The following is a 17,869-nucleotide window of genomic DNA, read 5'->3' on the forward strand; positions in this document are numbered from 1 at the left end:
AGACATTAGAGGGCGGTCTACTGTATAGTGGAACATGGTATTGTGAATTCAGCAAATAATGGGTAAAAGACCTTGGCTAGAATAATGAAAGGTTAATGTAGAGAAGAAAGAGTTAAGACTGGCAGGCTAACCAAAATGTGGATGGCTCTGAATGCCAGGAATTTGGGCTCTGTCTATAGGACAATGGTAAGCAATGGAAGAGTACAGTTAGTTCCCTGTATATGTTTAGTTCTTTAGTTCTAAAATCAATATTTAATATTTCTGAATCAGTATTCATTTACAAATCAATGTGTACATATAAGGCATTTTCAGGGAAATAGCAAAGACTCAGATTAAAGGCACTGCTTCACAGAGATTCACACACCAAGTCAGGGATGGCAGGTGGGAGGATACACTCTGGATAAATGCAATGAAGAGAAATCCGCAGAGCATCCAGATGCAAGTGAAAGTTGGAAATGCTAAACTTAGAACTCTAGGATGAGAGATGACCACAGGGCAGAAGGAGAGTAAAACGCCACTTAATAGCTTAGGACCTAGGCACACACACCCAAACATGCAAAGACATCAAAGTAAGTTTTAAAAACAAATTATTCACACAGTACAGGAGAAGCTGACAAAAATCAATGATTCATGAATACTCAAACTCTGTTATCTACAAAAACTCTGATCTGTGACTCAACAGTGATTTGCTGTAATCCTCCCTTTACCAATTTAATCCACTGCGCTTATCAAAATGGCTACTTGATTCTAACAGTATTGCAGTGTATCCACCCTGCTGTACTTTTCAAGTCATTAAGCTAGAAAAGAGGTTTAGGAGTATCTCCAGGAAAAAAAAACATTTGCAGGGGTGCCTGGGTGCCTCAGTTAAACAACTGCCTTTGGCTCAGGGCATGATCTTGGGTCCTGGGATCAAGCAGGGAGCCTGCTTTTCCCTTTCACTCTGACCCTCCCCCTTGATCATACGCTCTTCCTGTGTCTCAAATGGACGAATAAAATCCTTTAAAAAAATAAGTATTTTTGGGACGCCTGGGTGGCTCAGTTGGTTAAGCAGCTGCCTTTGGCTCAGGTCATGATCCCAGCGTCCTGGGATCAAGTCCCACATCGGGCTCCTTGCTCCGCGCGGAGCCTGCTTCTCCCTCTGACTCTGCCTTCCACTGTCTGCCTGTGCTCCCTCTCGCTCGCTCTCTCTGACAAATAAATAAATAAAATCTTTAAAAAAAAAAAAAGTATTTTTAAAAATCGGGGGGCACCTGGGTGGATCAGGTGGTTGAGCACCCAACTCTTGATCTCAGCTCAGGTGTTCATCTCAGGTTCATGAGTTCAAGCCCCATGTTGGGCTCCATGCTGTACAGGGTACAGGGCCTACTTAAGGAAAAAAAAAATCAATATACAAAAATACTGAGATCATCCTTGTAAGAAATAATTCTGGATCCTTTGAAAATATCCTAAATAAGTAAAGGTGGAGAGAAAAGTCAACTAGGTAGTTCTTTATTAATAAACCTATTGTACCTTAAAGACCCCTTTTTTCCCATGAAGACATTATTTTAAGTGGTGGTTGGACTTCTAACCACACAACCCACTATAAAATGACTACCCAAAACAGAGGTAAATTTGTACAAGTGTAATGAAAAATATGACAATATTTTACAAGAACAAGCTATTAACATACTCATCAGAAATGCCTGCCCTTAAAAAATAGAGACAATTCAGGGCACCTGGGTGGCTCATGTGGTTAAGCATCACCTTCAGCTCAGGTTGTGATCCCAGGACTTTCATCAGGCTCCTTGCTCAGTGGGGGAGTTTGCTTCTCTCTCTCTTTCTGCCCTTCCCCCTGCTTGTGCTCTGTCAAATAAATAAAATCTATAACATAACACTAACATAACATAACATAAAATAAAGACAGTTCAATTAGAATAAGCAGAATTTTTAGTGAACCTTAAGGAAAGGGGCTGTTTCGTTTTCTATAGTATGCCTAGCAGTAGCACCTGGCACAAAAATATGCTGAATAAGTGACTAATGAGGAGACTGAAAGGCTGTAAGGACTTTCAGAGGTTAATCCTTAGAATTTTCTTAAATAATTACTTCAGCAGGAATAGCCACAAATGTACTATGATCAGGGTTGTCTGGGATGCTTACAAACATAAGGGAAGAAGAGCTACAGAAAAAAATGGAAGAGTTACAGAAAAAGCTGTCTTTAAAAAGAACCATCCTGTCCTGTGAAGTCAGCCAAAATAATACTACTCACATGAAACAGCAACAAGTGCGCTTGGGAACCATGGATTAGGAGTTTCTTTTTTCTTTTTTTTTAAAAGATTTTATTTATTTATTTGACAGACAGAGATCACAAGTAGGCAGAGAGGCAGACAGAGAGAGAGGGGGAAGCAGGCTCCCCACCAAGCAGAGAGCCCGATGCGGGGCTCGATCCCAGGACCCTGAGATCATGACCTGAGCCCAAGGCAGAGGCTTTAACCCACTGAGCCACCCAGGCACCTGGATTAGGAGTTTTTACTGCAGACCATTAAGAGGCTTAACAATAACAATAACACTTAACAATAACACTTTTATTACTGTTTTGACATTGTTTTTAGTTTGGAAATCTTTTACCTGTATGGCATCAGCCTCCCTTAAAACCAACCTGGTTTGTAGTAGAAACGAATTTGGATCTAGGAGGAATCCAGCAATCAGTATCCATTTGCTTCAGGAAAAACTCAAGAATATCATAATAGCTGGTATTTACTGAGGGCTTCTAGTACCAGGTATTCTGCTAGACTCTCTACACACATCTCTGTTACTCTTCCTGTATGATATAGGCATAACTATTATGCCAGTAACTTGCCTAAAGTTAGGTAGAGACGAAAGGAAGAAAGTATAAATCCTCAACAGCCTAACTCAGGCTCCTAACCACTGTCCTTTATGTCCCTATTCACAACCAGTCTATTTTTCCCTTACAGGAAACATGCCAATCTGTTGAGTGTAGGAAGACAAAGTACGATGAAATATTTCATGGGAAGAGGGTAAACTGAAAAAAATTAAGTGGGGAGTCATGCAGTCAGACAAGATGAAAAGAGAATGAAATTGTTACTTAATTTTGGAATTCTTTCCAAAGCTCAATCTGTAAAAGAAAACGTTCTCAAAAGCCAACTCCATGGTCCTCCAAGGAGCCAGAGACTTTTTAACACATGATTTACAAAAGCAAGCACCTACACAGTCTTCATTGTGGGCTGGCACATAATTTACTTTTACTTAAATAAGGTTATCCAAAAGAAGATGTGGTATATATATATAATGGAATACTATGCAGCCATCAAAAGAAATGAAATCTTGCCATTTGTGACGATGTGGATGGAACTAGAGGGTATTATACTTAGCGAAATAAGTCAATCAGAGAAAGACAACTATTATATGATCTCCCTGATATAAGGAAGGGGAGATGCAACGTAGAGGGTTTGGGGGTAGGAAAAGAATAAATGAAACAAGATGGGATCGGGAAGGAGACAAACCATAAAGACTCTTAATCTTACAAAACAAACTGAGGGTTGCTGGGGAGAGGGGCTAGGGAGAGGGTGGTGGGGTTATGGACATTAGGGAAGGTATGTGCTATGGTGAGTGCTGTGAGGTGTGTAAACCTGTCAATTCACAGACATGTACGCCTGGGGCTAATAATACATTATATGTTAATAAAAAAAAAACGGTTATCCATTTCCACTAATTTTTCAAGTTTAAATATTGTTTAAGTTCATTCTCACTCCCTTTCTTTCTTTTTAAAAAATTTCATTATTTTTAGGGGCGCCTGGGTGGCTCAGTGGGTTAAAGCCTCTGCCTTCGGCTCAGGTCATGATCTCAGGGTCCTGGGATGGAGCCCCACATTGGGCTCTCTGCTCAGCAGGGAGCCTGCCCCCCCCGCCACCTGCCTTTGCCTACTTGTGGTCTCTCTCTGTCAAATAAATAAATAAATAAAATCTTTAAAAAAAATAAAATAAAATAAAATTTCATTATTTTTAAGTAATCTCTACACCCAATGTGGGGCTCAAACTCATAACCCCAAGATCAGGAGTTACATGCTCCATGACCGAGCCAACCAGGCACCTCTCATCTCCTTTCCCCCTTAATCCTTCATTTCATTAAACCAACTTGTCCTAACTTTTTCATTTGCATTTAGGAACTCCAATACCTAAATTCACATAATCTAATATAGAAGAAAAAAAAGGGGGGCAGGATTTCCAACAAAAAATAAAGAGAAGGTTACACACTTTACTGCCCTCCTCCCCTGTCTAACCAGAAAAATCTAGCCAATGAGATACTATTTAGTACTAATAAGGGGAAAGGGAGTGTAATAGTCACTATTCGGTGTCATGGATGAATTATTTAAATGGGAGTAAACAGTGAAGGAAGGAGGTAAGATTTCAGGTCTCAGTTTAGACTATACCAAATTCTATAGCTCTCCCATGGAGCGGAGCAAAAGAGCACTGGAAAATATTTTGGGGGTGCCTGGGTGGCTCAGCTGGTTAAGCGTCTGCTTTGGCTCAGGTCATGATCCCAGGAACCTGGGATTGAGCCCCACGTCTGGCTCTCTGCTTAGCGGGGAGCCTGCTTCTCCCCTCCCTCTGTCTGCTGGTGCTCTGTCAAATAAATGAATAAAATCTTTAAAAAAAAAGGGGGGGGAAGAAAATAAAATACACATGTGAAAACTTAGGGAAAATTATCATAATGTTCTAAACACTTAGCTTATATAGATTTTACAAGAGAATATTTAAGCTATCAGTTATTCTTCCTGTGGTTTAGAAAAATGATTTTTATAAATGAATTTTTTTTTTAAGATTTTATTTATTTATTTGAGAGAGAGACAGTGAGAGAGAGCATGAGTGAGGAGAAGGTCAGAGAGAGAAGCAGACTCCCCGTGGAGCTGGGAGCCCGATGTGAGACTTGATCCCGGGACTCCGGGATCATGACCTGAGCTGAAGGCAGTAGTCCAACCAACTGAGCCACCCAGGCATCCCTATAAATGAATTTTTTTAAGAGAAAGAACAAGTACGAGGAGGGATGTGGGAAGGTGCAGGGCACAGGGACGGAGAGAATCTTAAGCAGGCTCCACATCCAGTGTGGAGTCCAAGATGAGGCTGGATCTCACCCTGAGATCTGACCCAAGACAAAATCAAGAGTCGGATGCTTAACCCACTGAGCCACCCAGGTACCCCTATAAATGATTCTTTTAAGAATGACATGCATTGGGACACCGGGGTGGCTCAACTGGTTAAGCATCTGCCTTAGGCTCAGGTCATGATCTCAGGTTCCTGGATCAAGCCCCATGTCAGGCTCTCTGCTCAGCGGGCATTCTGCTTTTCTCCCTGTCCCACTGCCTCTCCCCCCTATTCTTTCTCTTTCTCTCACATACTCTCTCTCAAATAAATAAAATCTTTAAAAAAAAAAAAAAAGAGGGGTGCAGTTGGCTCAGTTGGTTAAGTGTCTGCCTTCAGTTTAGGCCCTGATATGGGATCAAGCCCTGCATGAGGGAGCCTGTTTCTCCCTCTCCCTCTGACTGCTGCTCCACCTTTTATTCTCTATCAAAAGAAAAAAAAAAAAAAACAGACAGACATGCATTCTGTCTCACATTAGAACCTCATGTATCATATATGCACAAATTTAAATTAGCCTCCTTTAGGATTACCATGTTCTCTAATTACAGACAACATTATTACAGTATTACGGACATAATCAAGGTTTTCCAAAAACAATCAGCAGCCAGACACTGTTAATGTTTTTGTCTGGTTATGAGAAACTGACCAAGTATTTCAGTTTGCCAATATTTATCAGTTAGCTTCTCTCCCTGTCCGTGGTCCAACAATTAAGAAAGCAGGGTAGAATTGGACTTGGGTTTGAATCGGTTTGCTTACACGCCCGATATTTTATCTTCACAAATTTATCTGATCTCTTTGAACCTATATCCTCTACTGTAAAATCCCTACCTCTTAGTTTGAGATGCAGATTAACATTAAGAGTTCACATTTACCAAGTGTTTGCTGGGTACACAGCACTGTTCTAAGTACTAACATAAAACCTATTTTTAAAGGCAGCAGCGTTCTCTCACTTTACAGAAGCAGCAGCTAAGGAAATAAGACAATTAGGTAGGCCCATGTTCACAAAGCTATCAGGTAGAGGAGCCAAGACTCAAAAGTCAAAACACTACCTCTTAACTCCTATCTACATGCTAACTGAGGTAATTTAGACCTCAGCATAGTGCTTGAGCCACAGGAAGCATTCAATAAAGGTTATTTCGATGACTGAAAATTTAAAGCCTCACGTATTTCACTACACACATGTCCCTCTCAACATGGCCCCACTGGTGTCAGTGAAGAGGAGATAGACTCACCTAGACAGGAAGGTGAAGATGAAGAAGTTTTAAAGAAATAATTTTAGGGGTTCCTGGGTGGCTCAGTCAGTTGGGCATCTGACTTTGGCTCGGGTCATGATCCCAGGGTCCTGGGATCGAGCCCCACGCTTTGCTCCCAACTCAGCAGAGAGCCTGCTTCTCCCTCTCTCTCTGCTTGCCTATACTCTCTCTCTTTCTGTTGTTCTGCCTACTGGTGCTGTCAAATAAATAAAACCTTAAAAAAAGAGAGAGAAATAATTTTAGTAGCTAAATATTTGCTTTGTAAATGTAACTTCAAGTTTTCAAATGGAAAAGCAGTTTTAATACTAGAAACCACAGGGAAATGTAAAGAAACTTTGGGGGAAATGGGGAACACCTTGAGAACAAGTAATGAACAAAGTGAGGCCAAGAAAACAAATATAAGAACAGGAAAAAACACTTCTGCCCTCTTCTAATGCCCTGTGCAGTCAAAAATGAATTTAGGGCTTTCTTAAAGCCTTAAAAAAAAACTCTAGCAAAATTAGAAGTGCTGTGACTTGAACAGTCTGAATAGTCAGTTTATAGCAAGAAGACCCTAAATCTGGATACAAACACATAAAACAAGTGGCTCAAGTTCCAACACTTGCCATACTATACCTGTTAACCACCCTGGGGATCCTTAACTTCTAACCTTGGTCTTACCTGGGACACAGAGACCAAGGACCTTAAGTGACAGTCTTTAAGGTCAAGCTACTAGTATCAGAATTAGCACAAAAACAGATTTTATTGAGTCGTATTCAGTAAGTTTTCTTTCCCCTATGCACTTACCATAGTGTAGTTAGAGCTTCTTAAAAATACCATGCCTCAACAAACGAACAAAACCCCTGCCTCAACTAATTCCTAGCAGCAGGCCAATTTGATAACCAACTTTATTTAAAACCTCTTGTAAAGAAAAACACCATTTTTGTTTATCACTCTAGTCTCCCTATGCTTATGTTACCTGAATGTACAACTATTTGTTAAAGCAACTAAGCCCCTAGCCATCACCCTCAAATGCTAACGTTAAAAATAAAACCACACATCATTAAGTTAATTTCATATACTTATCCTTAAAACCATTCTCCTCTAGCCCATCAGGCCTATTTTTATTTCATAGCCCATACCACAAAACCTTTACTAGAGTACAAAAAGTATCTATCATGTGCAATTATAACCATATAAAATTTAAATTCAGGGGCAAGCATAGGGGCACCTGGGTGGCTCAGTCAGTTGGGTGTCAGACTTGATTTTGGTTCTGGTCTGGGGTCAAGGGATGGGGCCCCAAAGCCAGCTTGGTGCTCAGCAGGGAGTCTGCTTGGGATTCTCTTCCTCTTCCCTTACCCCTCCCTTACGTGCTCTCTCTTTCAAAATAAATATAATCTTTAAAAAAATAAAGACCAAAAAAAAAAAAAATCCAAGGAAAAGCATAAAAGGGGATTTTTCCACATTGAAGAAAACTCATGAAATCTTCCAGCTTTCTGCTGAATGAATCCTTCTCTGCCTTTCTGGAGCTTTAATAACTTACTCTCTGTTAAGGCTACTTAGTATTAACAATCCACTACAAAAAGCTTGAAAGTCCAAAGGAACTTCACCCCTATCAAAAAACAAATAGCACCAAGAACTATTAGTCTTCATTACATTCTCTCAGCCTTGCAACTTAAATTTTTTCCCATCAACAACTGAGGGAACTGGGCAGATTAAAGGGGAACAGATCTGGCCTACTAAAGAGTGAAAAGAGCGATAGGAAACTTCCCATTACAAAAAAGTAAGCACACAGGCATTTAACCATCAATGGAAGGCCAACTTTTGCTTTCAATTCTCACTTCCAGCAATATTCCACAGTCAATGAAAGGTCAAATAAAGCAGCAATGGAGAACAGTGAGAGACTGATTAAAGTTACATGTGAAGATTTGGGGAGTGAAGATTGCTAACTCAAACATAACAATTGTTATGTTTAACAAACCAAACCGCCCACTCACCTTCTCCCCTTCTTCCCTGCACTACCTCCCACCCAGCCCCACCCCCACACTCCTGAACTCACATTGGTCGAGTGTTTGTCCAAGCTGGCCTGGTTTTAGCAGGGAGGAAACATGCCTGATTTCAAGACTGTGAAATACCTGGTGGATGGGGCATCATGTAACGTTAAACAGCAAGCAGAGAAAGCATCACATCAATCAGTTATCATGAAAGCTGCTGCTCTCCTGCCACCAGCCTCCATGCCTCTGCATTACAGATGCACTAACCTAAAAGGATATATTCATCTTTTTTCTATACTTCTCTCTTTTCAGTGTTGTGAAAAATGACCAAGTTTATTTGGGCACAGAAATGAAGAAAAAGTTAGTATCTAAATCATTGTTTTCATGGCCTCTACCTTTTAAGTCTTTCTTAACTTTCAAGAATCCTCCAAAATTCACTTAGCTTCATTATTCCGTAACTGTGTGTGCCCTATTTTTATGGGAAAATACAGCCATACAGCTCTCTCGGCTACAACTACATTCAATCCTTCCTGCGTCTACTTCTACTATTTATACCTAATCATGGATAAAGGCACACTGTCCCAGCGAAAGGCTAGCATCCTCAGGCTCTAAAAAGACTGATTTCTCTAATACATATAGTTGGGATATCAGTGTGGCTCCAGAGTTTTATAACTAATCCTAGTTTTTCAGAAAAATTACAAAAGTCGTAATTGGCTGGAGAGATGGTAAGCATTCTTTCTAGAGCTCCTGTCCCTTACGTTAGTTATTTACATCTGAGTCATTTTAAGTTACAAAGGAAAACAACAATTGGGCACTCTTGTCTACCATAAACCCATCCTTGCACCCCTAGGCAACCCTTCTTCTGTAACACAACAGGAGACTCTGCCCCACAGCATGCCTATCATAGTTCATTTGAAATAAAAAAAATGAGTTATCTCAATTTAAAAGCCATTATTGAACTGACTAGAAGTTTTAAATATAGCCACTCTCCCATTCTCAGGAGTAGAGACTGACATCCTTTCTATTGTCTTCAAAGAAACAAGGCATGGCAGAAAATGCACATGTTTGGATTCAAAAAATCTACACTTGAATCTCAGTTTGGTCACAACTTGGCTATTTAAGGTTGGCCAAATCCAACATCTTTAAGTTTCAACTTCTGCTTCAGTAAAACAGGTATAAAACACGATTTACTTGAAAAGAGAGTGGGAAGGATGAAAGGAGATAGTAAACATGAAACACCAATACCTAAGTAGTGCCAATAAATATTAGTTACATTCCCTTAAAGAAATGCTGAGGTGAAAAAACTCTGAAGAATCCTCATTACAGGAAAGAAGAGAACACTTCCTGGAAGCCTCCTTTATACGTGCCACTTTGTTAAGCACGTTTTCATAATATCTTACTTAAATCTTAGATATCTTTTACGTATCTTCCCCATTTCCCTGTTTTAAGAAGGTTAACTAAGTAGGTCACGTAAGTGTTGACTTCTATTTGGAAGTCAGGTCTTTCTGACTCCAAACATTAGGTAGGCTCTCTCTGCAGCATCCCTTACATGGTTACTAACAAAAACACATACTGCTCTCAGTGCTTTTTTGTTGTTTGCTTTACTAGCAATAAGTTAAAATCAACTGGGAAGAAGTTAGCTGAGCAACTGTATAAACATAATCTCTTCTCCAAAGAGAAGACTATTTTAGATCTTAACCAAACCTACCATCATAGTTAAGGTTCACTATCTAAAGGACCACAACTATTTCAACAATAGTTGTCCTTATACGGAAACCACTATTTACAAAATCGAGGTCATCAGAGGTAAGTAAGCCACGGTACAGGTCACCCATGCATATACACTATAATATGATCCCCAGCTCTAACCAACAACTAAGACTACTGCTCAAAACCATCCCCAGCGGCCTTGGTGGCACCTGATTCATTCAAATAGGGTGCTATACAAATAGCACTCCTTACAGCAAACCCTTGTAAAAGTCTAAAACAAACCTACCATTTAATAAATTACTAACTTCATTTAAGATTAAGGCCCTAAGTAACACAGAACCTTACAATTCCTATGTTATCTAAAAATTTTTCATTAGTGGGGCACCTGGGTGGCTCAGTCAGTTAAGCATCTGACTCCTGTTTTCAGCTCAGGCAAGGATCTCATGGATTATAGGATCCAGTCCCATGTCAGGCTCCTTGCTCAGCAGGAAGTCTGCATGCAAGATTCTCTCCTTCTGCCCCTCCCTCCTCCTCCTCTCAAAATAAATAAACAAACCTTTAAAACTAAATAAAAATTTATTATTAGTATCACATAAATTATAGCTTCTCACAAGCTATAATTCCTAGCCAACTGACCAAATCTGTGAATCATTAAAATGTGTAGTAGAAAACCTAGTATTTTATTCTCCAGTATTTCACAAAACATATAGAAGTACTTCTTATAACCCCATATTAAATTGTAAGTATATTCTAAAACTTAAACTCCAATAGAGGTACGCCCAAAGCTTACAAAGCAAATGACTTACAACTATGGTTTTAAAGCTCTTTCTGAAGAACACCTTAAAGAATTTGATAAAAGCCTCTCTGCAGAAAAGCAAATGTCTATGCATATAAAACTTAGTATGCTACTTTATGGCACCCCATTAAAGTCCATCTGTAGTTCCCCTCAATTTATAAGGAATTCACCAGCCCCAGATAAAGACCCCTTATTTAGAAAGTTATTTACAGTTTTATAAAGTTTAACTCTGTTTCTTTCTTTTTTTTTTTAAGATTTTTATTTATTTATTTGACAGACAGAGATCACAAGTAGGCAGAGAGGCAGGCAGAGAGAGAGAGAGAGAGAGAGGGAGGAAGGAAGCAGGCTCCCTGCTGAGCAGAGAGCCCAATGCGGGCTTGATCCCAGAACCCTGGAATCATGACCTGAGCCGAAGGCAGAGGCTTTAACCCACTGAGCCACCCAGGCACCCCTAACTCTCAGTTTCTAAATAGCATGGTCCCTTATGTGGAATTTACATTTAGCAATTTATAATAAAATTTTATTTACCCACATTTTAAAATTTCTTCTAAATCCTCTGAATTCTTGTAATACTAAAGAGTAACAACAACAACAAAAACACCTCTGGTGTCCTTGCTCCACAAATATTAAGAATGCTCAAGATGTGTGGCCCTGAACTAGGGATGGCAGCGAGAATTCCAAGATACTGTCCAAGGCCAGTGACCTTGAGAAGTTTACAATCTAGTTGTACAGTCTGTTCTACTAAAACAAAACAAAAAATCACCTCCTTTACACAATTTATGGACCATTTTGAACAAAAACAGGTGTGGTCTTTAGGCTAAAGCCTTTATAATAGATAGGAAAAGGGATACTGGAGGGAAAAAAAAAAAAGCAGAAAATAGATCCAGAGAAAATAAAGAAGGAAAAACACAACCAAAAGTTTAAATCTTCTAAGTAATATATACCTAAGAATGTGTTTGATTTACCAGATATACCTGGCTTGAACACCTTTATAACCACTTCCACAAGTCAACTGCAGACTTGGGAACAAAAAAACCATTATACTAAATTTAATAAAATCAATAGCACAAAAATTACGCATTTCTATAAATATTCTACCTAAAAAAGTTACTGCAAACTATTAAAATAGTAAAACATTTTAAGCAGCTAAGAAAAAACAAAAAAACATGGCTGCCATGCTCTTACACTCCCATTATCATGCCCATAACAGAAGTCGCTAATTAAACCCACCACCCTTTCTACATATTGAGCTTCATTTCTTTCAATATAAACTTCCAGTAGATACCAGAGTGAGCACTAAACTGCATCCATTTCTTGTCTTGATAATTACTTTTCAAATACTGTTCAAATCTTCTAATCGAAGCACCAAAAATTTATATATTTAATGTCAAATGAATTCCTAATAAACTTCTTTTGACTTGTTTTCCAGAACACAAAATACTCTATAAAACATCAAATTCTGTTTGTTAAAGAGAACGCAACACCATGGTCAACATAACATTAGGAAAAGATATTTTTAAAAAATGTAACCCTCCACCCCCATGGAAAAGTTCCAGAAAACTGTATCTATTTTTTGGCAGCTCTCATTTTTGACCCTATTTGAATGAAACCAGACAAAATTACTCTTTCAAAAATCAGTAAAAATTAAAACTAAACAAGTCTACATCATTTAGAGATATAAAGTTTAGGAGTTGCCTGGGTGGCTCAGTCAGTTAAGCATCTGACTTTGGCTAAGGGTTCTAGGATTGAGCCTCTTCAAGCTCCCTGCTCAGCAGAGTCTGCTTCTGTCTCTGCCCACAGGGGCCTGCCACCCACCAGCTCATGCGCACGCTCTCTTGCTAATAAATAAAAAAGTTAAAAAACAATCAAGTTCAACAAAAAATTATGAGAAAGAAATATTGATATTGTCCACATAGTTTAAAAGAAATACAATATTAATCAAATCAATATTAACAAAACTTTAAAGAGAATATATGTGACCATTTAAAATTTACCACTTCATTCCACAAAGAATTATGGTAGAACACAGATTCCAGATGTAGATGATAAAGAGGGAAAACAGGGGCACCTGGGTGGCTCAGTAGTTGCCTGTCTGCCTTCTGCTCAGGTCATGATCCCAAATTCTGAGATCAAGTTGGTAAGAGTGGGGCTCCCTGCTCAGTGGGGAGTCTGTTTCTCCCTCTCCCTCCCTCCCACTCATGCACGCACAAGCTCACTTTCTCTCTCAAATAAATAAAAAATCTTATTTAAAAAAAAAAGAAGAAGGGAATAAAAGCATCCCCAGAATTCTAGGGATTGCATTACAGGTGGGTGATGCTTAGGACAAAGTAAACTAATAGGAAGGAGCGAAAATCTGGATTCAGGAAGTTGTATGAAAGCACTGTGAGTTAAGCAAGAAAAACGCCCCAATGCTAGCAATGAAAAATACATAGGATTCCATGGATAAACCATGAGGTACCAGCTTCCTAGCCTTAATAGCAGGATTCGAGTCTTTTATAAACACAGGCAAGGTTAACAGATGACAACACAATGTCAGGAATATAAACATCATAAAAAGGGGCATTTCCCGATGCCACCTCTAACCTCAATGGTACTAATACTAAAGATAATAGCTTTCAGGAAGTATCTGTTAGTGCCCATTAGGGAAACTAAAATGTATCTTTTTTTTTTTAATATTCATTTTTAAGTAATTTCCACACTCAACAGAGGACTCAAATTCACAACCCCAAGATCAAGAGCTGCATGGTTTATTGACTGAGCCAGCCAGGTGACCCAGAAACTAAAGTACATTTTAAAATACCTTTTTTCCTACTGTTCTTCGAGCAGAAACTCTACGGTAGGCATGACCGCAAATTATGTATATCCTACAAATCATAGACCTCCTCATATATACCCATGCAGTCCTTGTACATTATTTCCTGTAATTTTAAGTGTAAGATGGTTTGAAAAAGCTTTGTACTACTTTTACAAGTACGAAAGCATAATAAACATTCCTGCTCAAGACCTTTTTTCTCCCTAAAACAGGAGTTAAACATCAGCCAGCTATAAAGAAACGAGACTATACATTGGCCCTTAAAAATACATTCTCATGGTGCTTTTTCATTTGGATAGGCCACTCATTTGAAGGAAAATGAATTTAAAATTTGCCTAAGTTGCCAAACTACAAACGGAGACTTAAAAAAAAAGACAACTGTATTCCCTAAGACAAACTATTTTGAATGACAGAAAAGTAAGATTAATATCTGAGCAGTTATTGGTGGAAAGAGAGGCAAAAGAGATAGGAATGCTCAGTGTATATTTATGGGTCGCCTCTTTTCTTAGTGGCTTTATTACCTGCAGCACTGAGTAGAAAACACACCACTTACTATATACAGCCTATTTGATAAATGTTATGAAGAAGTCTAAAGACAATCAAAGTTCCTTCAGAGGGCCAATTAAGAAAAGTCACGGTTTTCCCACCACTGAGAGGAATTAAGGAGTTGATCGGTGAGGAACCCATCTTCTTCCTCTTCTCCTGTCCAGAAGAAAAAGTCTCCCATATGGTCATGGTCACAGCCCAGACAGAGGCTCCAGCCTCCGGCAGTGAGTAGCTAAAACCAATGAGTGCCGCCCAGAGTAGGTTCTTACCTCCTGGATGCGCTTCCTGGCCCGCTGAAGCACTTCTTCATAGCCCTTCTGCCGCAGCTCGCTAAGGCTTTCGTAATACTCCTCGGGATCATCGGTCTCAGTGAAAAGTACCTGGGAGAGGATCTTCCAGCCGCAGGTGTCCAGGCCATGGCCCAGGTAGACCTGGAGCTGGTAACACAGAGTGTCGATCTCCTGCTCGGTCATCTCTGGGGCGCCCCCGAACAACACGGTCCACATGCCCGAGGGCTCCTCGGGGAATACGGGCAGGCACGGCTCCAGCTGCGAGTTCACAGAACACAGCTGCTGGTGCACAGCACGGAGATCCTGGAAGGAGAAGAGCCCGGCCCAGCTACACTCCTCGGCCGGGGACTCCAGCTCGACGGTGGAAGGCGGCTGCTCCGCGTCCGACAGCGCCAGGGCCGCCGGGGCCACCTCGTCCTCCCTCACCATTTCCAGCACCTCTATCTCCTCGGAGACCGCCCCGCAAGCACTCACTACTCGCACGGAGGACAACGGGACCTCCCTGGGCGCCGGCGGGGTCGCTGCTGCAGCGGCCCCCGCCACATCTTTGCCTTCAGATCCCCTTCGGACCGGGCTGGTCTTGGCCCGCACTGGGCTCCTGAGGGGGCTCTCCGCCCCTTTGCCGGCGGGACACCGCAGAAGCGGGTCCCCACGAAGGCTGCGCGCGCTCCGCGGAGAGCCGCCCTCCGCCCAGGCCGCGCTCCTCCGGGACCCCGGGCTTCTACCCAGAGTCGCAGAGGCCGTGGCCTCGGGCCGGCCCTTGCCCACTGGGCTGCCTGGCGCGCGGGTCCCGTCGGACGCGGGTGCTCCCGGCTCAGCGCCTCCTCGTGCCCCCGCCTGCTCCCGGGAGCCGCTCCTCTGCCTCTGGGCCGTCCGGTTGTGGCAGGTTATGGCAAACTTGCCCTCAATCTCGTTCCAGGCCACAATGAAGACGAACTTGTGCTTCTCGCGCTCGTCGAACACATGGGGCCTCACGGCCACCCAGTCCGACTCGAGCGTCTCCTCCAGCGCGAACGACATGGTGGCTCCGGTGCCAGGCCGCGGGGGAGGCGCCGCTGGCCCTGCCCGCTCGAAGACTCACCGGCTGGCTGCACCGCGCCCCCCGCTCACCCTCGCTGGGCGCCTTCGGCCATCTTAGCGCGCCAGCCGGCTCTCCCCGCTTGCTCGCCGGGCCCTCCTCACTTGAACCCGCCGCGCTCCTTTGTGGCGCGGCTCGCAGGAAAGACAATACGCGTCCCCGGAGCAGGTAGTTCACATGGTCACGTGCGGCTGGATCTGTTTACAAGCCCGGTGCTGCGGCAGCGCCTCGCGCCCGTCCCGGCCGCCCCCAGCGCGAGGCCGCGGTGCTGCGTCTGCGGCTCTCTGAAGGTGAGGAGCGGGTCCCGCGGGGCCGGGCAGGCCGGTAGGCTGTAGGAGCCGGCGACGTGTACGTCTCCGCCGCTCGCCCAGGCAGATCTCCCCGCCCCTCCTCCTTCTCCTCCTCTTCCCTACCGCCCGGAGCCGGCCTGACGGAGAGACGCGTCTCCTAAACTCTAAGCCTCAGTATCGCCACAATGTTGCCATTTGGCTGCTGACGTAGGCTGCTCCACGAGGGACGTAAACACGGGCACGTGCCGCACGCTGGTGACGCGGCGGCGGCGGCGCGCACCCCCCGGCCGCGCGCGCCGGCGCCGCCCCTCACCGTCCCCCGCCCCCGCCCGCGAGCGGCCGCGCGCGCGACTCCTGCCTTCTGCGCAGCCTCCTTCCCCAGCAGCTGGAGCAGGCTCTCCACAGACGGCAGGTTGGGCAGACGGTGAGCGTGGTACGTGTGTCTTGCGGGACAAGTGGCTTCTGAGCCCCGGGGGGAGTCGGTATATGTAACCCCTCTATTCAGAAAATGCTCTGTAGCATCACATGAACTATGTGCTAAACTTTATTGGGATGCCCCAGACTGTTGAATTCTCCTCTAACACCCTTGAGAAACAATTTAAGATGTGAAAGGGAGGGGTCTGAAGACAGCCAATAGAACTCCAAAACCAAATTAAGTAAGTGAAAATTCAGTCATGTCCTAATAGGATGAGTGTTTACATTTCAGTTCATCGGCGCTTTATTGCTTCAGATTTCGTCATTGTGTACTGTTCTGGGAACCTCGTTTTGAGGTCATTGGCTTAAGTCCTTTTGAAGTTGGATTCAATTATCTAGAGACTATCAGAATGCACATAGAAAAAAAATCATGTAAATATGAAGAATTTTGCTATTGACATATATTTTTCATTAAAAAAATGAAACACATTTTAAAAATTGCTAGGTGGATCTTATAATCTAGTTTATATTATAGCCATTCTCTTTACTGTTAGCTCCCGATTCATAGCACAGGTATTCTGCATCCACAGTAAAATACAATGGGAATTATTCTTTTACTTTTATAAGTGTTTCTCAAATTATGCAAAACCATTTGGATTAAAGATGCATTGTTAGCTACACTTACTTCAATACACTGGCATCCGAATAAACAATCTAAATTTTTAGTCCTGTCGCTCAGGTGGACCTTGTGGACCTATAGATCTGCTTGGACCAGAAAAAAAAATACATTACTTTGGGCAGGATGAGCAAAAAGGGAAAAGGACAGGTTTTTAAAATGTTCTTTTACAATTCTTTATGTAGAACCACAAATTTGCAAAGCCTGTAACTGAACATGTCCCAACTCTCAAATGCAAATCAGAGATAAAACTTTTGAAATCTGAATCACCAGCTAAGCAAAAGATAGCATATTAAGAAAACTTACCTGTCTTTTCTGCTAAAAAGGTACCACTAAAAGTTTTTCATAAAAAGTGATGACATGATCACTAGCTCCTTCTTGTAATACATTATAGATTACTTTGAATACCAATAATGAGCCCTAAAAGAATGCTTATAGGAAATATTTTTATTTACGTATAAATTAAAACTGCAATATCTATCCACAGATACTAAATTATATCTTCTCACAATAGTGCTAGAAAAAACTGTTTCATGGCCACACAGGTTTTAAATATTTTTTTCCAAAGACTCTGACCTCTGTGTTTTGTCAAAGGGGTTGTTCAGTGTATCTCATTTCCTCTATCTTAGTAATTGTTATCCTAGAAATGAAAAGAAACAAACCAAAATTCCCATGGCAGTTTTCTGTAGTACTCTACAATTCTTTATCTAGCTGTGTATTTGATTGCCAAGCTAGACCTCTGAGTGTAAAAATCATTCCCTAGGAATAAGTAACACCACAGAAAGCCACATACACCTTACCAGCTTTGAAAAGGCTTGAAAATAATTTTCTGTGTGAATTTTTTTTTTAAACTATTGAAGATTGCGAGGTAATCTGGGAAGTGCTTGAACTCTTTA

General features: G+C 41.9%; 1 protein-coding gene across 1 annotated transcript in view; it reads right to left on the reverse strand.

Annotated features, from left to right (window-relative positions):
- Window positions 1-15,761, reverse strand: part of JMY (junction mediating and regulatory protein, p53 cofactor) — a 111,293-nt gene extending 95,532 nt beyond the window's left edge. Inside the window, exon 1 of the mRNA XM_004766816.3 lies at window positions 14,495-15,761. Within this exon, the coding sequence (XP_004766873.1) occupies window positions 14,495-15,535 (1,041 nt within the window). The 5' untranslated portion in view covers window positions 15,536-15,761. The remainder of the gene's footprint in view (window positions 1-14,494) is intronic.
- Window positions 15,762-17,869: the final 2,108 nt, after the last annotated feature.

The sequence above is a fragment of the Mustela putorius genome, unplaced genomic scaffold (genome assembly GCF_011764305.1).
Source record: "Mustela putorius furo isolate JIRA1106 unplaced genomic scaffold, ASM1176430v1.1 tig00537350_pilon_pilon_pilon, whole genome shotgun sequence".
In the NCBI taxonomy this organism is placed as follows: domain Eukaryota; kingdom Metazoa; phylum Chordata; class Mammalia; order Carnivora; family Mustelidae; genus Mustela; species Mustela putorius.